The 25,803-nt window shown below is 49.6% G+C and overlaps 1 protein-coding gene across 1 annotated transcript; it reads left to right on the top strand.

Moving 5' to 3' along the window:
* The first annotated feature begins 3,341 nt into the window (after positions 1-3,341).
* On the top strand, positions 3,342-25,518 carry LOC129394511 (glucose-induced degradation protein 4 homolog). Its single transcript, XM_055102217.2, has 6 exons — positions 3,342-3,455; positions 3,699-3,737; positions 14,155-14,262; positions 18,914-19,015; positions 21,885-22,015; positions 25,409-25,518. The coding sequence occupies exons 1-6, from the start codon at positions 3,342-3,344 to the stop codon at positions 25,470-25,472; spliced, it is 558 nt and encodes a 185-aa protein (XP_054958192.1). The 3' UTR covers positions 25,473-25,518.
* The last annotated feature ends 285 nt before the right edge of the window (positions 25,519-25,803 follow it).

The raw sequence follows: 25,803 nt of genomic DNA, 5'->3' as shown, positions 1-25,803 counted from the left end.
CGCGCTCAGGAACACTGGCCCCGGGCAGGGTCCGGGCGGCCACCCAGGCCCACCTGCAGCCACCCTGCCCGACCCTCCCTCCTGCTCACCAGTAGGTCTCGGTATTGGCTCCGGATGGTGGCGGCATCCTGCCTTGACCAAGGGGAGAAACAAGCCCGTGAGAGGTGGGGCGCAGGGAGACGGCCCCCTAAGATCTGGGCAAGCCATACCCCACCCACCCCTATCCCCAGGGCCCAGCCGATCTAGCTCCGGCTCTGACTGGAAAAACAGGGGCTGGGGCTGGCCCCGGATGTAACATCCTCCCGGCTCACCCACGGGGCGGGCCCCACCAGGCTCCGCAGCTGCTCTCCTTGGTCGTTGATCTCGTTCTGCAGGATGTTGAGCTCCGCGATCTGTTCCTCCAGCTCCGCCATGCCCGGCCCATACTGGCCTGCGCAGACCTCCTGCTGCAGGAGAGCCGGCGGCTCAGTCACCACAGGACCATGGTGGAGAGCCAGAGAACCCCACACGTCTCCCACCCGGAGAAGTGGACTTGGTCATTTGGGCAGAGCGTGGACGAGCCTGGGAGCAGCCCGGGTGCACGCCCTGCAGCTCACCCAGGGTGAGCCATTCTGCTCTGCAGGGTGGCCACTGCAGAGGCCATTCTGCAGTGGCCCCTGAGTCCCACTGGTTCCCAGACGCTGGGCTCAGCCTCTGAGAAGTCTCCAGCTCCAGGCTCCATCCTGCCTTGTCTGTGACCCAGCCTCAGTGCTTCCTGCCTGGACACCTCCAGCCAAGCTCTAGGGCCCTCAGAACGCCCTGCTCCACCCGGGCCCTTCCCCACTGTCCCTCTATTGTCATGATGACACCCCTTCTGTGTGGCATCAAAGCACAACTCCTCACCCAGGGATCAGAATGCCCCATGACCTGGCTCTGCCCACCTGCCCAGAAATCCCCAAGTCCCATCGAACCGTAGGCTTCCTCCTGGCAGGTGCCTTTGCTCCTTCTTTCTGGAATTGTCCTCTCCTCACTACTTCACCCTGATCCAACCGAGCCCTCTCACCCCTCTGAGGTCTCTTCATGTGCCTCCTCCTGCAGGAAGTCTTCCCTGACTGCACTGTCTCCTCTGCTGTCTCCCTGCCCAGACCCCTGAGCCACCCCTACACCCTGACTGTTCAAGCCTACAGTCAGGCCCTGGGTTAAATGCAGTTCCGTATCGCCCTCTGATCACACTGGGGTGTGACTTTGAGCTCCTGACCTGTTTCTGCTCCAGCACGTGTGCCCAGTCGACCCTGGATCCCACGTCTGGGCGGCAGCACCATCTTCTCGTACAGGGCACGGTACTCGGCACACTCCTGGGTCACCTGCTCGTGCAGCTGCTCGATGCTGTCAAGAAGCCGACCCAGGCCGGCAGGTCAGGGCTGGGCCTGGGTCTTCCCCAGGGACCCCCAGCCCTGCCGCAGCCCCACTCACTCCTTCTCAGTCTCCTCAGCCTGCAGGTGCTTGAGCCGCCGGGCCTTGTCCTCGTCCAGGAGGAGGTCCTTGAGCAGCACCTCGGCCTCCTTCAGGTGCCGCCCGTCTCCTGCTGGTGCTGCAGGGCCTGGCTCTGCTCACTGTTCAGCTGGTCCTGGGGGCAGGGGATGGGCAGACTCGCCAGGGCCCAGAGCCCCCACACCCCAGCTGCCCATCACTGTGCGCCTGAGCCCCACCTTTGGGGCCCCAGCTATGCTGGCCAACCTCGAGGCCCACGCCAGGCACAGGGTCAGGCCCAGGGCGTCCGTGGGGCAGGTGACAAGGACACAGGGGAGCCCAGCAAAGAAGGAAGCTGAGCCCTCTCTCCCACCGTGTGTGAGGGGACAGGCGGTGCAGGACAAATGTCATCTGTCCCATCTTCACCATCACCAGGGGGCACTCAGGGAGTGCCAGGCCTGATGATGAGCCTCCCATGTCACCCAGCCTGCCCACGCCCTGCCAACTGCTGCCATGCCCGGGGCCTCACCTGCTGCAGCCTCTTCTGCGTCTCCAGGATGCCCCGCTCCACCTGGTCGGGGTTGGCTTGCATGCGGGAGATGAGCAGGGCCAGCTCCTGGGTGGCAGCCCTGGTGGGTGGAGGGGACAGTGGGCAGCTCGGTGGAAGAGGCCCCTCTGTGCCCCATCCAGGTGGCATCCCCTGCCCTCCCTCCACCCCATACTGCCCCCAGAGCCTAGCTCACTGCCCTGACTTTGGGGTCTCTCTCTGAAGGAGGCTCTGTGAGCTAGTCCTGGTTGGGGGTGTTAGCACTGCCCCGCCACATGAGGGGTCAAAAGGTGAGGGTCTCAGGTCTGTGTGGTGCTGGGGGGCAGGCGGCCTTGGTGTCCCAGCCTCAGCCAGCTGTGCTGGCAGTGAGTTCCCGACCCCACCCAGCTGCCTGCCACTTCCCCTCCGTGAGCCGGTGAATCACCGGCTCAGCCACTAGTACCTGAGCCAGCCTGGCTGGGCCCTGGGAGGGGCAGTTGGGCTGGCTGGGGCAGGGAGGCAGCAGCATGCCCCCCACCCCCACCTCCTCCCACTCCAGCCCTGTGTTCCCCTATACCTCCTCCACCCCGGGGAGCTTTGCCAGAGTGCGGGCTTCAGTAGCCGTCTAGAGGAGCCTCACACTGTCAGAGCCGGGGAGGGGAGGCAGGCACAAGAGACTGCTGGGCACCCTAAGATTCTCCAGAGTTGAGGGTTCAAAGCCCAGATTAGGCCCTGACTTGCTCTGAGTTACGTGGTCAGGGACGGAGGGGAAACCTTGCTTCCACCCCAGGCTTTTTCTGTGCATTCGCCCTGCAGCCTCCATAGAGCACCTGCTGTGTGCATGCAGTCACTCTGTGGAGGTCACGTGGTCAAGCAGACCTAAGAGAGGGCAGATTGGTCCAAGCCTCATGAGCACAGTGCCTTATGGGGGATCATTATCCTGGGGCAGGGGAAGCCTTGAACTGGGTCAAAGGATGGGCCCCCCCAGGCAACGGGACAGTGCTGGTGAAGGCACAGCAGTCTGGAAGAACTCTGTGGCCAAGACAGCCTGGTTTCATCTTTCTCCATCATTAATGCTGTGTGACCTTGGGCAAGTTACTCAACCTCTCTGTGCCTGAGGTTCCTCACTCGTAAAGCAGGATTTTAATAAAAATATCTATGCCTTAGGGCTATTGTGAGCATTAATTGAATTTATCTGTCTGAAACATCCAGTGCAGGCCTGGTGCAGAGTCGGCACCCAGCATGTGTTAGTTTTTATCCCACTAGAGGGCTAGTGCCTTGAAGGCAGGGGCCTGTTGGTTCTGTCTATAGCGACATCTCCAGTGCCTAGAACAGTCCTGGCATGCAGTAAGTGCTCAGTAAGTTCATGTCAAATGAGTGGATCGCACGTGAGGTGATCCAGAGCCAACAGGGCCCTGAGGACCGAGCTGCCCCAGGCCAGGAGCGCACTGCTGGGGAGCCTGCCTGGACAGTGGGAGCTGTAGGTGCTGGGCCCTGGGCGCTCCTGCTCAGGTCCCGCCTCCTGGGATGGCTGCTCCCACCAGGAACTGCACACTCCACCCTGGGTGGGGCTCAGGTGCCCCAGGGAGGACAGGTCACTCAGTGAGAGTGTTAGCTGAGAGTCTTAACCAATGTCTTTCCCGTCGGCCCAGATGCCCAGCCTCGGTGTCTGTTGGTGCCTTGATCCCTATCGGGGTAATGGGCACCCCCACTCCCACACCAGCCTTTCATCCCTGAGCTTATCTCGACACCCTGGACCCAGGTGGGCTGCCGCCTCCTCTGCAGATGAGCTGAAGCCAGTGAGTGGGAGGAGCACCACCCAATCCATCCACAGAGAGCTGAGGCTGGGCCCCAGAGAACCGGGTGGTCCAAGGGAGGCCCAGTGCCCCCTGCACCACACCCACTGGAAAAGGAAGCCCCAGCTCTATTTTGTTCTGTTTTAACAGACAGGGTCTTGCTCTGCCACCCAGGCTAGAGTGCAGTGGAGTGATCACAGCTCACTGCAGCCTCGACTTCCTGGGCTCAAGTGATCCTCTCACCTCAGCCTCCCAAGTAGCTCTGACTACAGGCATGCACCACTACATCCAGATAATTTTTATATATTTTTTATAGAGATGGGATTTCGTCATGTTGCCCAGGCTGGTCTCCAACTCCTGGGCTCAAGTCATTCACCCGCCTCAGCCTCCCAAAGTGGTAGGATTGCAGGCATGAGGTATTGCACCAGGATTCTTTTTTTTTTTTAAAGACAGAGTCTCAGTCTGTCACCCAGGCAGGAGCGCAGTGGTGTGATCATGGCTCACTGCAGCCTCAAACTCCTGGGCTCAAGCAATAGGCACGAGCCACCACCATACCTGGCTGTTTTTTATTTTTATTTTTTTCTGGAAACAAGATCTCCCTATGTTGCCCAGGCTGGTCTCAAACTCCTGGGCTCAAGGAATCCTCCCGCATTGGCCTCCTGAAGTCAGGGATTATAGGCGTGAGCTACCGCGCCCGGCCATGAACCCCTAACTCTTCAATACAACAAGGCCCTGGGTGAGAACTCTGGGGAGGGCTCTGGCTTAGGCAGGAGGCAGCACAGCCCCTGCGTCCCTACCCCAGGGATCCCACCCCACCCCCTCAGTCCTCATGCCCTGCACCCAGGCTCCAGGGGTCATCCCAGCCAAGCAGAGCCTTGGGGCAGAGCTGCAGTCACACAACCAGGCTCTCCTGTGTCCCAGCCTCTGGCAGAGAAGGTCATCAGTGCAGGCTCCTGTCCGGCACTTCTCCCGCTGAGCAGCATCAATCTGTGGCCCACAGGCCCCCTTAGAGGATGTAGGGAGCCCCAGGCCATCCCCTGCCTCCTGCCAGGGCTGAAGTTCGGCCTGGGCCTGCGGCTCCCAAGGCAGGGAGAGAGTCCACCCCTGGGCCCTTTGGCCTCGGGACACCAAATGCCAGCACGGGGCTGGTCCTGGGCTCTGGGCCGCCGCCAGGTGGCTCAAGGACCTGGGCCTGGCACCACCCCCACCCTAGCTCCCTGGCTCCCCATCCCCTAGTCCCACTCACCAGCTGTGCTTGCTGGGGGAGCCTTTGGGGGACCCCTTGGCTGGGGAGCCCTTCGGGGACCCCTTCCCCTGGGAGCCTTTGCTCAGTCCCTTGAACATGGTCATAAAGGCAGGTGCTGGCTCAGGCTGGGCTTGGCTGGTGAAGGAGGGCAGGAGGGCAGGTGGGAGGCAGCGGGCGTCCTTGCTGGCTGGTCAGCTAAGTCTGGCAAGGTGGGGCGGCTGGGCATTGGGGAAGGGAGTTTCTGGGAGGCCACTCCTTGCAGGTGAGGCAGCAGGCGGCCCGGCCCCAGGCCTGCCGCGCATGCACCCACAAAAACCACACTCATGCCTGCTCTTGCATAACCAGTCTGGGAGGAAAGGGCACAGCCTTGAGGGTGGGGCCGAGCCTGCCCGACTCCCACAGAAGGTTTGGACTTGTTACACCCACATGCCCAGGGGAGCGCGGTGGCGATCACACCCAGATAGGGAAGGAGCTGGGCCAGGACAGATGGGTCTGGAGACAGACGTGCACATGCAGGCGCAGGCTCAGCGGAGAGGCCCCAGCTCCGGAGCTCAGGATTAATAAACATCTCCAGCCAGCTCAGAGGCCCTGCTGCCAGGCTGGCCCCCACCCACAGCTCTCAATCCCCCAGGAGACGAGGGGGTGTCCTGCCAGCCCAGGGCCTGCCTGGCTCTGTGTTCTCCACTGACATGATGGGGCAGCCAGGGGACGTTCACTCCAGACAACTGGCACAAGGTCCATTTTTTTTTTTTTAAGAGACAAAGTCTCGCTCTGTCACCCAGGCTGGAGTGCAATGGCACGATCTCGGCTCACTGCAACCTCTGCCTGCCGGGTTCAAGCGATTCTCCTGCCTCAGCCTCCCGAGTAGCTGGGATTACAGGTGTCCGTCACCACGCCCAGAAAATTTTTGTATTTTTAGCAGAGAAGGGGATTCACCATGTTGGCCAGGCTGGTCTCGAACTCCTGACCTCAAGTGATCCACCCGCCTTGGCCTCCCAAAGTGCTGGGATTACAGGCATGAGCCACCGCGCCTGGCCCCATTTTATAAAGTGTGCACAGTGCAGCAGCACCAGGGCTGGCTTCAGGTGCCACTAAGCCTGGGCTCTGGCTGAGGCCCGGGAGCCCGATGCACTTGGCTTTTCCTACCTGCCTCTTCCCCCACCCAGAAATGGCCCCTGGTGGCTTTTATGAAGTCAGATTGAGTGGCAGAGAGTGATGCCAGCTTATTGGTCTTTTCCTCACACTGGGGACCAGGGCTGCTGCCTTTTCCTTCTGTGGTGACCCTCAGCATCTTCAAGAAAGGGGCGATGGGACCCCCCTTTCCAGGCGCTCATTTTACTGGCCCAGCGTAACAGGCCCCTTCTGCAGAGGTGGCGTCGCTTTCCAGGTCATTCCTGAAATCCCCGTGGTTTTTGTGGAAGGAGGGCTTGAGGAGGAGCCAGGGGATGGAACAGGCGGACTGGGTGACATCACCTGGTCATCCTGGCAGGCCTCGCTGAGGACAAAACAGCCTGGCAGGAGAGAAAGGTCCCAGCAGATGGGGGAGACCAGGGACCAACACCTGATACTGGCCTCAGGCACCCATGGGATAGAAAAGGCCTGTGCCCTTTTTGGCTGAATCTCATGGGAAGCCCCTGAGCTTGGCCTTGGAGAGCGGATGCAGGAAACCCCCATTCCTAGAGGTGGAGGAGCTGACAGGGGCAGTGGGGGTGGGGAGGGCAGCAGAGGCCCCTGACAGCAACGAGGAAACAAAGTGGTCTCCAGTGTCCTCAGCTCCCGGCCCATGTCTTGAGTGAGATGCCAACAGAGATGACTGGCCACTCAGCCTCTGCCCCAGCCTGCTCCCACTTTATTCCTGGTGACACTTGTCTTCTAACCACTCATTGTACGCCTGCAATCAACTGTCTTCAGAAAGGAGCCGTTTGTGTGAATGACTACGGGGGCCAACGCCAGCCTCACCCCTGGCCTCCCTCACTCACCTTTTCTTTTCTTTTTTTTTTTTTTTTTGAGACGGAGTCTCACTCTGTCTCCCAGGCTGGAGTGCAGTGGCACCAGCTCAGCTCACTGTAACCCCTGCCTCCCAGGTTCAAGCAATTCTCCTGTCTCAGCCTCCTGAGTAGCTGGGACTACAGGTGCACGCCACCACACCCAGTTAATTTTTGTATTTTTAGTATAGATGGGGTTTCAGCATGTTGGCCAGGCTGGTCTCGAACTCCTGACCTCAGGTGATTCGCCCACCTCAGCCTCCCAAAGAGCTGGGATTACAGGCGTCAGCCACCGAGCCCGGCTGCTTCACCTTTGAGCTTGGCCCCTCCCTGGGAGGTGGCAGTCATTGGAAGTGGGGCCCTGGGGAGAGGAAGGGAGAGGGAGAAGAGGAGGTCAGAGCGAGACAACATGAGGAGGACAATACTTGCCTTTGCTGAGTCTGAACAGGGAGGAAGGGCCCACAAGCCAAGGAATGCTGGTGGCCTCTAGAAGCTGTAATAGGCAAAAAAAAAAAAAAAAAGAAAAAGAAAGCATTCTTCCCTAGAGCCTCCAGAATAAATGCTGCCTAGCTTACACCTCGATTTTAGTCCAGTGAGACCCATTTCCTATTTCTGACATCAAAAACTGTAAGTAATGTAAACTGCATTATTTTAAGCCACCAAGTTCATGGTAATTTGTTACAACAGCAATAGGAAATGTATACAGTGGGTCATGGAGCCTGGGGTGTGAAGTAGAAGAGAGGGAAGTCGGATTATTTGGCTAGGCTTCATGTTAATGAAAGAGGTTACAGCAGTCATTCCAATCGAGGCAGTATTCTGTTGCTGGATCACCACACCTGTAGGGTATTGTGAACTGGAATGCCATTCTAACAATTATACTTATTTTATAAAACACTCCAATATATTGTGTTGTATATTTTGTGTAACAGGTGTTAAATTTAGTCGATGTAGGCCGGGCGCGGTGGCTCACGCCTGTAATCCCAGCTCTCAGGGAGGCTAAGAGGCGGGATGATAGCTTGAGCCCAGGAGTTCGAGACCTGCCTGGGCAATATAGCGAGACCCCGTTCTCCAGAAAAAAGAAAAAAAAAAAACACACACAAAAGACAAAAAAAAAAATAAGCGTAACTTCCCTCAAAGCAACAACCCCCCCCCTTTAAAAAAGAAAGAAAAAGAAAAAGGATAAATTTAGTCGATGTAAAACATTAAAATAATCTTTATAATCTTTTTTTTTTTTTTTTTGGAGACAGAGTCTCGCTCTGTGGCCCAGGTTGAGTGCAGTGGCACCATCTCGGCTCACTGCAACCTCTGCCTCATGGGTTCTCCTGCCTCAGTCTCCCGAGTAGCTGGGACTACAGGCGCATGCCACCACATCTGGCTAATTTTTGTATTTTTAGTAGAGACAGGGTTTCGCCATGTTGGCCAGACTGGTCTCGAACTCCTGACCTCAAATGTCCACCCTCCTTGGCCTCCCAAAGTGTTGGGATTACAGGCGTGAGCCAACGCACCCAGCCTGATAACTTTTAAAATTATAAGTCTAGTATATGGTTGCCGTAGATAATAGTAAAATGCAGAAAACTACAATGAATCTTTGAATAAATTTTGTACCTGTATTTGGGTTTTTTTCTTTTCCATTTATGTTTGTTAAAATATCGATTTTTTATTTTTATTTTTTGTTTTTGAGGAAGAGTCTTGCTCTGTCATCCGGGCTGGAGTGCAGTTGTGTGATCTCAGCTCACTGCAACTTCCACCTCCCAGGTTCAAGCAATTCCCATGCCTCAGCCTCCCGAGTAGCTGGAATTACAGGCATGTGCCACTACACCTGGCTAATTTTTATATTTTTAGTAGAAATGGGGTTTTACCATGTTGGCCAGGCTGGTCTTGAACTCCTGACCTCAGATGAACCACCCACCTTGGCCTCCCAAATTGCTGGGACTACAAGCATGAGCCACCGTGCCTGGCAAAAATATCAAATTTTTAATTTATTTTAATTAAACTATAATTTGGGTTTAAGTCATAGTAGTTGCCTTCCTCACGTATACAATATGGAAAAGTATCTACTAAAATGGAGATAGGCCAGGCACGGTGGCTCATGCCTGTAATCCCAGCACTTTGGGAGGCTGAGGGCAGCTGGATCGCCTGAGGTCAGGAGTTCGAGACCAGCTTGGACAACATGGTGAAACCCCATCTCTACTAAAAATACAAAAATTAGCTGGACATGGTGGCAGGCACCTGTAATCCCAGCTACTCAGGAGGCTGAGGCAAGAGAATCGCTTGAACCCAGGAGGCAGAGTTTGTGGTGAGTTCAGATCATGCCACTGGACTCGAACCTCGGCAACAGAGTGAGACTTCGTGTCAAAAAAAAAAAAAGGAGATAAGTGTCAAAAAAAAAAAAAAAGGAGATAAATGGCCTCTTAGCTACCTCACATTCACAAACAAGCACAGCTTTTTTGTTTGTTTGTTTTAATTTTTATTTTAGGCTTGGGTGTACATGCGCAGGTTTGATCTATAGATAAACTTATGTCACGGTTTACCTATGTAACTGTTGTGGAGATTATTTTGTCACCCAGGTACTAAGCCTAGTACTGAATAGTTATTTCTTCTGCTCCTCTCCCTTCTCCCACCCTCTACCCTCAAGTAGGCCCCATTGTCTGTTCTTCCCTTCTTTTTTTTTTGAGATGAAGTCTCGCTCTGTTGCCCAGGCTTGAGTGCAGTGGTGCAATATCTGCTCACTGCAACCTCTGCCTCCCACGTTCAAGCAGTTCTCCTGCTCAGCTTCCCAGGTAGCATGTACCACCACACCAGGCTAAATTTTTTTTGTACTTTTGGTAGAGATGGGGTTTCACCATGTTGGCTAGGCTGGTCTTGAACTCTTGACCTCAGGTGATTTGCCTGCCTCAGCCTCCCAAAGTGCTGGGATTACAGGCTTGAGCCTATTGTTTCCTTCTTTGAGCCCATGAGTTCTCATCATTTAGCTCCTACTTATAAGGGCGGTATTTGGTTTTCTGTTCCTGCATTAGTTTGCTAAGCATAACGGCCTCTAGCTCTACCCGTGTTCACGCAAAAGACATGATCTCATTTCTTTTTATGGCTGCATGGTATTCCTTGGTGTATATATACCACGTTTTCTTTATCCAATCTGTCATTGATGGGCATTTAGGTTGACCCACTTTTTACTATTGTGAATAGTGCTACAGTGAACATTTGCATGCATGTATCTTTATAGTAGAATGATTTATACTCCTCTGGGTATATACCCAATAATGGGATTACTGGGTCGAATGATAGTTCTGTTTTTAACTCTTTGAGGAATTGCCACATTGCAAAACGGAGCTTTAAAGTTTGTTTTCATGCCTTCCGGAAGTGAAATTCTAGAAATGTAAAGAATAAATATGAAATAACATTCTTTTTGCACTTTTGAGCCATCCGTCAGTCAAGAGAGGCGACCTTTCCGGGGAACCCAGCAGCTTTCAGGGGGTACCTGGGAGCCCAGCCTTTGGGGGCCATGGGCAGGCCCCCCACTTACTCATTACTTGGGTTTGGAAGGGTTGGAAGCTCCAGCTGAAGTTGTGCTAGACTTGTGCTTAACTAGGGAGACAGGTCACACCTACCAAAACTCACAAAAACAAAAGTGCCAGTTTTTGTCAGAGAATGAGATTCCTGTATGTTCCAGAAGTTCCTGTTGACTTATCGGCCAATTGAATGTGAATCCCCCAGAAGACAGGTCTACATGGAAAGTCGTGGTACCTATCACCACACAGTTTTGGGTGAGCCTGGAATCAGTGGGAGGATTAGTTGGGGGACTTAAATGTCTGACAACAGCCAGACCCACCAAGGGATGCCCACTCCTGCTTTTGCTGCCTCTGTTACTCATTTCTCGATATCCTTTCTTCTGACATGGTTTTTCGTCCGCTCTATAAATTACCCCTCATTGGGCTGTAATAAAGTGCTTGAATTTCCTGTTCCTGCTCTGAGAATATTTTATCTTTTCAGTGACTTCTGTACACACTGAATCTCATTTATTAGGTATTTATTTTATTTAATTCTCAAAGTTTGAGGGTACCCTGTAGTTACCCTGATATACTGCCTAAAGTATGTTTACAAAGAAGTCAATGCAGAATTATTCATTAAGAAAACTAGTGATTTAAACCATAAGTGTTTTAATCATATTAGGACCTCCTCCCCACCCCTCCCTTTTTTTAAAATAGAGACCGGGTCTTACTATGTTGCCCAAGCTGGTCTTGATCTCCTAGGCTCAAGTGATCCTCCTGTCTTGGCCCCCTAGAGTGCTGGCATTACAGGTGTGAGCCACCAGGCTTGGCCTTGTATTAAAACCTCTTTATCATTTCATCCTATCCCTTTCAAGGAAGTTCAGAAAAAAGATTAAAGCTTGAAACTTGGAAAAATAATATAAACAGTTTGTAGTTGGCTCATGCCTGTAATCCCAGCACTTTGGGAGGCCGAGGCGGGTGGATCACGAGGTTAGGAGTTCAAGACCAGCCTGGCCAAGATGGTGAAACCCGTCTCTACTGAAAATACAAAAATTAGCCAGACGTGGTGGTGGATACCTGTAATCCCAGCTACTCGGGAGGCTGAGACAGAGAATTGCTTGAACCCGGGAGGCGGAGTTTGCAGTGAGCCAAGGTTGTACCACTGCACTCCAGCCTGGGCGACAGAGCGAGACTCCATCTCAAAAAAAAAAAAAAAAAAAAAGCTTCTAGTTTAAAATCTCAAATGCAGGTGCTGATTTATTGAGAACTTTTTTCCTTAGTAGTCTTTCCTAGAACAGATTATAATTAAAAGTTAGTTTATACCGGCTGGGTGCGGTGGCTCATGCCTGTAATCCCAGCACTTTGGGAGGCCGAGGCGGGTGGATCATGAGGTCAGGAGATCAAGACCATCCTGGCTAACACCATGAAACCCCGTCTCTACTAAAAATACAAAAAATTAGACAGGCGTGGTGGCATGCATCTGTAATCCCAGCTACTTGGGAGGCTGAGGCAGGAGAATCACCTGAACCCGGGAGGCAGAGGTTGCAGTGAGCCAAGATTGCGCCACTGCATTCCGGTCTGGGCAACAGAGCAAGACTCTGTCCCTCCCCCCCCCCAAAAAAAAAAAAAGTTAGCTTATACCTTAAAAATTAGGTTTACATTTAGGAAAATTTCTCCTCTCTCATTTTTTCAGTCTATGTATTTAAATATTTATGTGAAGAATCCAGCAACAGTGTTAGGATAGGGGGGTTGTGGGTTTGGGGCAGTATTAGATTTATCATATTTTAAGGTCACTGTTAAGGAAACAGATCCCCTCCCTGGTGTCATCCTAAAGCAGGCCTCCTGAGCCACCTGCAGCGGTGGTGACGTTCTGTTTCCTGGGAGCCTCTGCGCCAGTGGCTTTTACTGTGGCAGCCTCTCTCAGGAAGGTCCTATACTACATGCAGGCCAGGTTGGTAGATGTGGCAAAGCCATCAGAATGAGGTGTTTGATGCAGAATAAGAGGGGCTTACATCTGATCTGAAGGAAAAACGTGGGCCTTCTGCAGTCCTTGACGTTAGGACTGTAATCTGTGGTTTTCCAGGCCAGTGACTCTCATAACCATGCTCCTGGCAGACACCAGGGGCTTGGCAAGGTAGCCTGAGAGGTGGGTGCTTGGTTGGTTTCTACAAATGCAGAGAAATTGTAGACTTTTTACGGTGTTAACTTTTTGTCTTATTAATCTTTTTTAAAATCATTGGTGCCTACTTATTAACGCATGAACAAAGAGCAATTAACAAAGCACCCACGCCAGCACACGGCTTCTTGCTTACGTTTTCAACGGTGTGGTTTTTACATTCAGACACGATTTACATATGTTTTTCCTCATATAAATTGTTTTTAGTTCATATGTTTTTCCTCATATAAGTTGTTCTTAGTTCATGTGACAGAATTAAACGTATCCCTATGTATCAAGGTATTCTAAGACTACCTTCAGGGACCATTTGTATAGTTCATTACTAGAAGTTTCTCTGAACATGTAGAACACTGAAAAAAAGTATTTACTTTTTTTTTTTTTTTTTTTTTTTTTTGAGACAGAGTTTCACTCTTATTGCCCAGGCTGGAGTGCAATGGCGTGATCTCGGCTTACTGCAAACTCCGCCTCCAGGTTCAAGCAATCTCCTGCCTCAGCCTCCCGAGTAGCTGGGATTACAGGCATGCGCCACCACGCCCGGCTAATTTTGTATTTTTAGTAGAGATGAGGTTTCTCCATGTTGGTCAGGTTGGTCTTGAACTCCTGACCTCAGGTGATCCTCCCACCTCAGCCTCCCAAAGTGCTGGGATTACAGGCGTGAGCCACCGTGCCTGGCCAAAATAAAAGGTATTCTAGGCTGGGTGCGGTGGCTCACACCTGTAATCCTCACACTTTGGGAGGCCAAGGCAGGTGGATCACCTGAGGTCAGGAGTTCGAGACCAGCCTGGCCAACATGGCGAAACCCCGTCTCTACTAAAAATACAAACATTAGGTGGGCGTGGTGGCAGCCACCTGTAATCCCAACTACTCGGGAGGCTGAGGTAGGAGAATCACATAAACCCAGGGTGTGGGAGGAGGTTGCAGTGAACCGAAATTGTGCCATTGCACTCCAGCCTGGGCGACAGAGCAAGACTCTGTCTCAGGAAAAATAAAAAAGTATTCTACCCCAAAATCCACCCTGGAACCTTGGAGAATTGGTGTAAAAGGGACAAATGACTGAGCCAGTTGGAGAACCAGTGGCTTGAGGGAGCCTTAGTGGTAGACACAGTGATTTTGGAGCCTCTTTGGGTCTAACCTTGGAAAGTAAAATCTACCAAGTTATGATCTGCTTTGTATGCTAGAATATTAAAAATTTATTTGTGGAAACATCCAAATTATTTTCTAGGAGACTAGCATGTAACAATTGAAGTCAAAGAAGGGCTGTCTGCTGCTGGCAAAATCCAGGAAACCCTTCATTCTCTGGGTGATTTAGATTCAGGTCCATTGCCACAGCCTGTTGGCAAACTGGCTGCGATCTAACTCTGGTTTGGATTGTCAGGTAGCAGTGTCTAGGTACTGGAAAGAAGTTAAAGCAAAGTTTATTCTTCCTTTGTAAAAAGGTTAAAAACTCTCACTCAACATCTTATTTTGATATTTGGGTTTTTACCATAGGAGTATCCAACCCTTACAACCTTCTTCGAAGGGGAAATAATCAGCAAAAAACACCCTTTCTTAACTCGCAAGTGGGATGCAGATGAAGATGTTGATCGGAAACACTGGGTGAGTAAATCTGATCTGTGCTGGGTCATCCAAGGGCTGCTAGAGAATTGAAGAAATGCTGGGAGCCAGAGACCTTGTCCCTTATTGAGGATTACTGGGGCTTTGCAACCAAGTAAAAGGTTGCACTGCACACAGACCTCAGTTATTCCATCTTCCTTATGAGGACAGTTTAAATACGATCTGACCTGCTGCTTAAATAGCAAATGGTTGTCTGATGATAGCAACCCCAGAGTTCCAGCCAAAACTCTGCTCAGCTATCAGAATCTTAACAGTGTCCCCCCATCCTTCCCACCTGTTTGTCCATCTTCTGTCCACTGTTCCTTTCAAATCACCTCTGCTTGGGGAAAACCCTGTGAAACATGCAATGATGACCTCCGGCTTCGGGGCTGGCATGAGATGGAGATGATGTTGTGGGAATCTGCCTGCCCGCTGGCTTATCAGGGCAGAGCCACATCATTTCTTTTTATCCTGGCTGCTGACAGACAAGTATAGTCTTGTCTTAAGTACACCACTATAAATCCTGCTGCCCCCCTTTTTAACTGTCAAGTGTAGAGCATTCTCACTCAGCAGTAGTGAATGCTTCAAGACAGTTAGTGTCCTGGGATCTTTTCATTTGTTGTCATATAAGTACCATGTCTTCAAAAATCAGTGTCTTGGCTGGGTGCGTTGGCTTGCGCCTGTAATCCCAGCACTTTGGGAGGCCGAGGCGGGCGGATCACCAGGTCAGGAGGTTGAGACCATCCTGGCTAACACGGTGAAACCTCGTCTCTACCAAAAATACAAAAAATTAGCTGGGCGTGGTGGTGGGCACCTGTAGTCCCAGCTACTCTGGAGGCTGAGGCAGGAGAATGGCGTGAACCCAGGAGGCGGAGCTTGCAGTGAGCCGAGATTGTGCCACTGCGCTCCAGCCTGAGCAACAGAGCGAGACTCCGTCTCAAAAAAAAAAAAAAAAAAAAAAAAAAAATCATTTTCTCAACCTGTCTAATAGCCTTTTGCTTTAGTTGACCATGGTGATGGTGAATTTTTGTTTAACATTGAAGAAGTTCAATGGGTTTACCCTCCATAAACCAACCAGAAATGGCTGTGTCAGTAGCAAAGATTCTAGAACTCGTTCTTCCCATTGCCTCTCACACCTGGCTATCTAAACTCTCCCCTGGTTCTGGCATAGCAGTCTGTGGAGAGAACTCCCGCAGACCCTTGTCTTGAGTTCACCTCACTAGAGATCAGTTGCTTTGCTTACTAATGTTTTTTATTTGTTTATTTTATTTAAAAAAAAAATTTTTTAGAGTTGGGGTCTTGCTCTGTCGTCTATGCTGGAGTGCAGTGGCATGATTATAGCTCACTGTAGCCTCAACCTCCTGGGCTCAAGTAATCCTCCCACCTCCGCGCCCCGAGTAGCTAGAACTACAGGCACGTGCCACCACACCAAGCTCATTTTCTTTTATTTTTGTAGAGACAGAGTCTCCCTATGTTACCCAGGCTGGTCTTGAACTCATGATCTTAAGTGATCCTCTTGCCTTGGCCTCCCAAAGTGCTGGGATTATAGGTGTGAGCCACTGCACCCAACCTGTTTTTTTGGTTTTTCTTTTATGGGGGTTTTTGTTTTGTTTTGTTCTGTTTTGTTTGGTTTGGTTTTGAGACAGAGTCTCAGTCTGTCACCCAGGCTGGAGTGCAGTGGCGTAATCTCGGCTCACTGCAACCTCTGCTCACTGCAACCTCCGCCTCCCAGATTCAAGTGATTCTCATCTCTCAGCCTCTCAAGTAGCTGGGATTACAGACGTGCACCACCGTGCCTGGCTAATTTTTGTATTTTTAGTAGAGACAAGGTTTCGCCATGTTGGCCAGGCTGGTCTTGAACTCCAGGCCTCAAGTAATCCTCCTGCCTTGGCCTCCCAAAGTGCTGGGATTACAGGCGTGAGCCACCATGCCCAGCCCCAAGCTGTTTTTCACTTGAGTAAAAAAAGGAGATCTATCAAATACTGAGGTTCAGTTAAATTTAAATTTAAACTTGAGCTTTTTAAAGCGTTTTTTGAATTCTATACATTTTGATTGTTGTAGCAAATGGACACTAAAAACTAGACAGTCATTTGTGTCTCTCTGTGATACAAGAGAATGCACAAGACCTGAGTATCCAGAAGGTTGGGGGAGCCCAAGTGGTGTATGAAGGTGCTGGCCACCAGCAGGTGGAGTTGGAAGGGCTCCCTAGTACCATCTGCGCCCACCCCTGCCCAGGGCTAGGCTCTTCCTGCATGGCTTGCTGCCTCACGAGATGGCTCCTTCCTCTCCTGTACAGTCCCAGAGTAGAAGGTTCTTCCTTGTAGTAAACCACAGCCTCTCTCCCATTCAACTCTATTTTCCATTTCATATTGGTCCTGCAAAAAGCAAAGTCTTTGAGGCCCAGTGACACTCAGTTTTAGGCTAGGTTGACTACAAATTAAATACTTGGAAAGCAACTCTTAATTTTCCCATTGACTTCCATTAGAACATTGGAAGATATCTGGATCTGCAGACTCTGCTAGACTGGACTGAAACATTTTGGGTGAGAGAGGAACTAAGAAGGCCACCCTTGGTACTGGCATGTGAGGTGTGGTTGAGCCAGGGAGCTGAACCTATGGAGTGCTTCCTCCTCCAACAGTTTGTGGCTGCTTTTGTAGTACTCAGCATTTCCCCTAACTTTCACCACTCATGGAGGACTCCCAGGTTCCCACGTGGGACTCCTGGAGCTCTGTACTGCACCTGGGTTTGTCTGAGATTTACAATGTCTAATACACTTCACCTAGGCTGTCATTTTTTCATTATAAACTAGAATCAGAGATATTGTATTGCATCCTCAGATTTTCCTGAGTGGTATTTAAGTTGCTATTATAGTGGTACTATAAAGTCAAGATTCCATATATTCAGTCTACATAGGATAAAAATGTCTATGTGACACCAGGTGTGGTGGCTCACGCCTGTAATGCCAGCACTTTGGGAGGCCGAGGCAGACGGATCACCTGAGGTCAGGAGTTCGAGAACAGCCTGGCCAACATGGTGAAACCCCATCTCTACCAAAAATATAAAAATTAAGCAGGCATGGTGGCACACACCTGTAATCCCAGCTATTCGGGAGGCTGAGGCAGGAGAGTCACTTGAACCTGGGAGGCGGAGATTGCAGTGAGCTGAGATCATGCCATTGCACTCCAGCCTGAGCAACAAGAGCAAGACTTTGTCTCAAAAAATAATAATAAAATAAATCTATGTGACAAAATCTATGACTTAATATCTCTGTATCTTGATTTTTTATTTAAGATGTTTTCTTATCAAATTAACACATGCTTGTTTAAAAATATTTGAAAAAATAGAAAAGCTGGAGGAAAAGGAGTCATCTATGGCAACACCTAAAACTAAAATAGCTGTTAACCTCTTCCTGAATCTCTTTTGGGTATACGGTGTATACTTGTTTTTTGTCTTTTTTTTAAAAAATGGGATCATAAAATACAGTTTTGTAACCTATTCCTAATCTCCTGTTGTAAATGTAGTCAGCCCTCCATATATGTGGGTTCTGTATCTGTGGATTCAACCAGCCACAGTTTGAAAATATTTGAAAAAAAAAATTGCATCTGTACTGATGATGTATAGTTTTTTTTTTTTTTTTTGAGACAGAGTCTCGCTCTGTTGCCCATGCTGGAGTGCAGTGGCATGATCTCAGCTCATTGCAAGCTCCGCCTCCCGGGTTCACGCCATTCTCCTCCTCAGCCTCCCAAGTAGCTGGGACTACAGGCGACCACCACCACACCCAACTAATTTTTTCATATTTTTAGTAGAGACAGGGTTTCATCATGTTAGCCAGGATGGTCTTGATCTCCTGACCTTGTGATCCACCTGCCTTGGCCTCCCAAAGTGCTGGGATTACAGGCGTGAGCCCCCACACCCAGCGGATGTATAGATTTTTTGTTCTTGATATTTTTCCCTGAACGATACAGTATAACCACTATTCACTTAGTATTTACATTGAATTAGGTATTATAAGTAATCTAGAGATGCTATAAAGTATAGGGGAGGATGTGTGTAGGTTATCTGCAAATACTGCACTGTTTTATATCTGGGACTTAAGCATCTGCAGATTTTGGTATTCATGGGGGTCCTGGAACCAATCTCTCACAGATATCGAAGGACAAGGCTATCATGTGTTTCTAGTGTCTGCTTAGCTAGCTGGCCCAAGCCCCTAGATCATGCAGAGACACAAGCTTCACAAAGCCCGCTTCTCTGAGACTGGGCAGGCTGTTTCTAAACTGTTTTGCATGGCTCTTTTTGCTACTTTGGATTTACTTGCAGAGGTCTTCTCATTAATTTTTCTTAGCTTTCGTCTGTTTATTTTGTCTGTCTGTTCACCATTCCCATCCTTTGGCCTTTTCCTCAGCCATGTTAACAAGGCAGGTGTAGGGCAGTGGGGCCCCAGCTGGAGTCCAGGTATCTGCCCCAGGGTTGAGTCTGCATTCAATGGGGTGACCATAGGGCCCCATCTGTTACTTGGTCTTAGCTGCCCTTTTGGGAGCCGCGTCCCTAGCTGTCATGCCTTGGGAAGGTGAGTTTACCTGGGCACATAAGCATAGTTCTGAGAGCAGCCTCTCCTTCTCTCAGTCAATTGGCACACTCTCTTTTCTGCTTTCAGGGCAAGTTTCTGGCTTTTTATCAGTATGCAAAATCATTTAACTCAGATGACTTTGATTATGAAGAGCTGAAGAATGGAGACTACGTCTTCATGAGGTGGAAGGTAAGTTCCCACCAGGTGGCCCTCCAGACTCCCAGCAAGCCAGGCCCTGTATTGCACCTACATATCCACTCTAACCAAGGGCTCCCCATGTCCAGTGCTCGTCACAGCTGGTTGTCATGGCAAAGTCTTCATGGCAGGGTCTTTGCACGCCTATAAAGAGTGGGCCCAGCTCCAGGGCACGCACTGGTTAACTGCTGATGTCCCAGACAGCTCCTCCTCGCTGTGCTTTTGGTGGGTAGCAAGTGGATTTGGGCCTAGGTGGCTGCCTCTAACATTGTCTTCTCCCTTTCCTTTCTCCCACCCAAGAATCTTGTTGAACCCCCAAGTTGAATCACTCCAAGTGTTCTGTGGATTCAAGGCAGAGCCAAACTTGCTTTGAACTTAGTCATCAGTTGTACCCAGATCCCTCTACAGGCTTAAACACCATCCGTGGGCCAGGTGCCCTCCACCACATCCTTTTCCCAGAGCTCAGGAAAGTCTCACCTCCTCTACTTCCCTCCAGCTCAGGAAATGAGGGACCGGGAATGGAACACGGGTTTTTGACTCAGCAGACCTCAGAGAGCCCCACCTGACTGACTTGATGGATTGGCTTTTAGCTGCGAGGTCATTTGTGCTCCCTGCTTTGATAACGTGATATTTACAGCCCCAGAATAGCAAAATCAGGAAGCCAGTTTGTTAAATAACTTTGAGAACATACCAACCCCTAGTCCCCAGTCTGCAGGGAAAAAGTCGTTTTGTCTTGAAATCTTGTCAGCTTTCATAAAGATGAATCATATTGAGTTGCCTTTCCTGGTCTTTATTTTGCATAGCTAACCACTTTAGGAAGTGGGGATCGGCCGGTCGTGGTGGATCACACCTGTAATCCCAGCACTTTGGGAGGCTGAGGCAGGCAGATCATGAGGTCAAGAGATTGAGACCATCCTGGCCAACATGGTGAAAACCCATCTCTACTAAAAAATACGAAAAATTAGCCGGGCATGTTGGCATGCCCCTGTAGTCACAGCTACTCAGGAGGCTGAGGCAGGGGAATCACTTGAACCTGGGAGATGGAAGTTGCAGTGAGCTGAGATCATGCCACTGCACCCCAGCCTGGCGACAGAGCAAGACTCCATCTCAAAAAAAAAAAAAAAAAAAAGAAATGGAGATCACTGGGCGCGGTGGCTCATGCCTGTAATCCCAGCACTTTGGGAGGCCAAGAGAGCCAGATCACGAGGTCAGGAGTTCGAGACCAGCCTGGCCAATATGGTGAAACCCCGTCTCTACTAAAAATACAAAAATTAGCCAGGTGTAGTGGTGCACGCCTGTAATCCCAGCTACTCGGGAGGCTGAGGCAGGAGAATCACTTGAACCCAGGAGGTGGAGGTTGCAGTGAGCCAAGATTGCGCTACTGCACTCCAGGCTGGGTGACAGAGCAAGACTCTGTCTCACCAAAAAAAAAAAAAAAAAAAGAAGTGGGGATCACCACTCTTCCAGTAGGTTGCCAGATGCAGAGAGTAAACAGGGAACAGTATGCTCACGAGCTTGCCATCTAGCGGGAAACATGTCAACTAAACAACCTGTTAAAGGAAGTTTATTGTTTGAATTTTGTTTGTTTTGAGACGGAATCTCACTCTGTTGCCCAGGCTGGAGTGCAGTGGCACAGTCTTGGCTCACTGCAACCTCCGTCTCCCAGGTTCAAGCAAGTCTCCTGCCTCTGCCTCCTGAGTAACTGGGACTACAAGCGCGTACCACCACGCCTGGCTAATTTTTGGGTTTGTTTGTTTGTTTGTTTGTTTTTTGAGACAGTCTCACTCTGTTGCCCAGGCTGGAGTGCAATGGCGCGATCTCGGTTCACTGCCACCTCCCCCTCCCGTGTTCAAGCAATTCTCCTGCCTCAGCCTCCCAAGTAGCTGGGATTACAGGAGCCCGCCAACATGCCCTGCTAATTTTTTGTATTTTTAGTAGAGACGGGTTTTCGCCATATTGGCCAGGCTGGTCTCGAACTCCTGACCTCAGGTGATCCACCCACCTCATCCTCCCAAAGTGTTGGGATTGCAGGCGTAAGCCACCACACCCGACCTGAATTTTAAAATTAATTTTAAAAGCCACAATTTTAGAAGTTGAATAAGGAATGGGAGAGTGTCTTAAATTTGTTTAAAAAGCAATGGGCTTGTTTTGCCTCCAAAGAATGTCTCAGGGTGGCTCATCTGTGGTCCTTTAGTAGACCACCTGAGGCCCTGGAGCTTCTGACCTCATCTCTCTGGGAAAGTAGGTGCCAGGACCTGGGTTTCCAGCTTTCAGTTCCAGCAGAGGTGGCAAGCTTGCCTCTCTCCTAAGGTCCCTGGTAAAGAACAGTACCGTTCTGACTGCTTTTGACAAGGCGTCAAGCTCTTGGAGGGGGTGTCACAGGGGCTACTGGCAACTGCTTTGCACTCAGAATGGTCCACAGACCTACAGAAGCGACTCACTGTTCTAGATGTTATCAAGCATCTGTTGACAGTTCTGAGAACTGGAGCAGAAACTTCGCTCTTCCCAGGTTGATTGTCTGTGGTCTCTGAAAGATAGAGAGGCAGGCAGACAGGCAGGTGAGTAGGTATTGATTTATATATTAGATGTTTCGGCCATGGTACCTTCTCTGAATTGCTGATCCTAGTGAGCTCAAGACACAGTTTGTCACTTTAGTATATAGAATACTCCAGGAGCACATGGACGCTTTTTAGAAGTCAGGCTGAGACCCCACAGGCCCGCCATCACCCAGCAAGTCTAGGTTAGACTATGAGATCCTATATTTTTCTCGAGTGGTCCTTAGAACCCCCTGATGCTTAACAGGGAGGCCCCGTGGGTGGTCAGAGAATGCTATCTGTTACTGACCCTCTTCATCTGTGTGCAGGAACAGTTTCTGGTCCCAGATCACACGATCAAAGACATCAGTGGTGCTTCTTTTGCCGGGTTCTACTACATCTGCTTTCAGAAGTCAGCAGCCTCCATAGAGGGCTACTACTACCATAGGAGTTCAGAATGGTGAGGACCTCTGAGGACAGAGGCCACGGGGAGGGCTTGCTGCCCAGCTGGCTCTCCCTTGGCTCATCAAACCCAAAAGCAACATCTTAGCCTGTCTCTGTATAGATTCTGTGCTTTATTTGGATGCTGAGAGCTTATTTCAGTGATCTCAGTTGCTCACAATAAGGCCTTATCCCTATGCACAGAGCAGAGTAAATGAGATGAAAATGAATTATAGGTGAAAGAACTCATTTCTAAGCACTTTTAAGCAATACTGTATTTTTGGCAATGTTTATCTCAATCTTGCTGGTTTTTATTTAATCCTTGCAAATTGAATTAGTAACTAAAATGTGAATTGATCCAGTACTGGACAATGTGAATTTTGCTGTCAGCAGCTTTTTAAATTTTGTGGCTGCATTCCTTAGAGTTGGTCCGACATGCACTTGATTTAAGGCTCGTGACCTGGGGGCCTGTGAGTGGACAGTCCTGTCCAGTGTGTCACCAATAGTAAAGGACTGAACTCTGCCTAAATGCTAACTTTTGCCACCTTTTGAGGGATTCTCCTGCCTCCTTGCTGCTTTTTAAGCACCTTGCTGTCCCCGGAGGGCAAACCATATGATAAAATGCCTGATTTCCTCTCTGAAGGTAAAAATTCTTTCTTTCCGGTATTTAACACTTTGTTATATGTGAAGTGATCCTACCCTAGATTCCTTGTTCAGTGGTAACGAAATTATATCTGCAAGTAAATGCCAGCCCTGTAGCCACGATTTTTAGGCTTTCAGTGATGGTTTTCACGCAAGTTTGTAAAACTTTTATAATCCTTTTTAAAAATAACAGCTGGCCGGGTGCAGTGGCTCACGCATGTAATCCCAGCACTTTGGGAGGCCGAGGCGGGTGGATCACGAGGTCAGGAGATCGAGACCGTCCTGGCTAACACGGTGAAACCCCGTCTCTACTAAAAAACAAAAAATTAGCCAGGCATGGTGACAGGCACCTGTAGTCCCAGCTACTCGGGAGTCTGAGGCAGGAGAATGGCGTGAACCTGGGAGGTGGAGCTTGCAGTGAGCCGAGATCAGGCCATTGCACTCCAGCCTGGGCGACAGAGCGAGACACCATCTCAAAAATAAATAAATAAATAAATAAATAAATAAATAAATAAATAAATAAATAACAGCTTTGGTCGCACCTGTAGTCCCAGCTACTCGGGAGTCTGAGGCAGGAGAATGGCGTGAACCTGGGAGGTGGAGCTTGCAGTGAGCCGAGATCGGGCCATTGCACTCCAGCCTGGGCGACAGAGCGAGACACCATCTCAAAAATAAATAAATAAATAAATAAATAAATAAATAAATAAATAACAGCTTTGGTCCAGGCACCGTAGCTCACGCCTGTAATCCCAGCACTTTGGGAGGCCGAGGTGGGCAGATCACGAGGTCAAGAGTTTGACACCAGCCTGGCCAATATGGTGAAACCCCGTCTCTATTAAAAATACAAAAATTAGCCAGGCGTCCTGGTACGCACCTATAGTTCCAGCTACTCAGGAGGCTGAGGCAGGAGAATCACTTGAACCTCGGAGGCGGAGGTTGCAGTGGGCCGAGATTGCACCACTGCACTCCAGCCTGGGCAACAGAGTGAGACTGCATCTCAAAAAAAAAGTGTACAAGTCAGTGATCTTTCCTATATTAATAGAGTTGTCTAACTATCAAGTTTAGAACATTTTCACCACCATAAGAGGAAACCCCATACCCTTAGCCATTATCCCAAACTCCTCATCCCCTCTGAGCCCTGGGCAACCACTAGTCTTTCTCTTACGTATGTATAGATTTGCCTATTCTGGGTATTTTATATAAATGGAATCCTACAAAATATGGCCCTTGCTTCTGGCTTTTTTCACTTAGCATAATGCTTTGAAGGTTCATTCATGTTGTACCATGTATCAGAACTTCTTTTTTATTGCCAATTAATTTTCCATTACAGGTATATACAACTTTTTTTTTGAAACAAAGTCTCGCTCTTGTCCCCCAGGCTGGAGTTCAGTGGCACGATCTCGGCTCACTGCAACCTCCGCCTCCCAGGTTCAAGCAATTCTCCTGCCTCAGCCTCCCGAGTAGCTAGGATTACAGGCGCCTGCCACCATGTCTGGCTAAGTTTTGTATTTTTAGTAGAGACGGGGTTTTGCCATGTTGGCCAGGCTTGTCTCGAACTCCTGACGTCAGGTGTTCCACTCGCCTCGGCCTCCCAAAGTGCTGGGATTACAGGTGTGAGCCACCGTGCCCGGCCGGTATATACCACATTTTATTTATCCATTCATTATTTAGTGGACACTTAGATTGCTTCCATTGTTTAGCTCTTGTGAATAATGCTGCTGTGAACATGGGTATATCTGAGTTCCTGCTTTCAATTCCTTGGACATATACCTAGGAGTGAAATTGCTAGGTCATACGGTATTGCTATATTTAACTTTATGAGGAACTGCCAAACTGTTTCCCACAGCAGCTGCACCATTTTGCATTCCTACCGGCGTGTATGAGGGTTCCAGTTTCTCCACATCCTCCCTGGCACTTGTTATCATGTCTCTATAATTATAGCTACCCTAGTGGATGTGAAGCAGTATTTCATTGTAGTTCTAATTTGCATATTTTTGATGGCTAATGCATATTTCTTTCCTGATAATTTGTTTTTGGTAAGAAATAAGCCGCTTTTTCCTACGTTCTTCCACACTCCTGTATGAAACAAGTAGGGGAGAGCCAACATGCTAGACATTGACTCTAAATGTGCCCGAGGTTGTCATCCCAGCATGTAGATTGTCTGCCCCTATTTCTCCTCCCTCTGCATGACTCCCTGGAGCACCTGCCAACAGGGGAGGCAAACACCTCAGATATCACTAATGTTTTCCAAGCCTAATACCGTACCTAGGAAAGTGAGAAAATTTAAATGAAAGGTAAAATACAGTTTAAGGCAGTAGTGAAATGAATTTTTCTACGCTCTCTTTAGATACCATGAGAATCAGTTTATGCCTATGCTAGCCATAAAGTTCTTAGGATATGACAGCCTGGCATTACATGCTACAGCAGGAGAGGGCAGAGCAGCCGGTGAGGTTAGGGCTTGGGCGTGGGTCTCCATCTTCTCCCACAGCTTATTGAGGTCTCCTTTTTATAAAACCTACCATAGTTAACTTCATGTTTAGAGCAGAATGAAAAAAAACATTCATCTTGTGCATGGTTCAGGAGGATTAACCAAAAAAAGAAAGAATGAATGAAATCAAACTAGGTTCAACTTGAGAAATAGAAAATGAATGTGCATTTCAGTCCAAGTATGTGACTTGTTGGGTGCTCTGCTTTTTGAGGGGTTACTAATGTCCCTTGCTCAGGGTGCATTAGATGACTACCTACCGTTTCTGTCTCCTCCCCCTTGCAGGTATCAGTCCCTCAATCTAACCCATGTTCCTGAACACAGTGCACCCATCTATGAATTCCGGTGACAACGGTTCAGAACAGCAACCAAATAAAACTGAACTTGGCAAAAAAGAACTTTGCCGAGAAAATTGTGTACCTGCCAGAACCAGGAGAAGTGTGTTCCTGTTTCTTCACGAGCAGACTCGCATCACAAAGCATGAATGTTAACCCACAGAATCCAAGGAGCATGGCTGGCCCGTGGGGCAGGTGGAGGGAGCAGTCTTCGTTCTTCCTCCCCTCAGTGGCAGTTTGGTCTTCACCTGTTTTTAAGCTACCTTAAACTCACTTTTCCTTCCTGCACAGCTAACTTCTACATCACTGAAATGCCCATTCCTTCCTCCGTCCCACCTCCAGCCG

This window comes from Pan paniscus, chromosome 19 (assembly GCF_029289425.2).
Source record: "Pan paniscus chromosome 19, NHGRI_mPanPan1-v2.0_pri, whole genome shotgun sequence".
Taxonomy (NCBI): Eukaryota; Metazoa; Chordata; class Mammalia; order Primates; family Hominidae; genus Pan; species Pan paniscus.
Note: the sequence above shows the minus strand (reverse complement) of the source record. Positions and strands in the feature narration are given on the sequence as shown.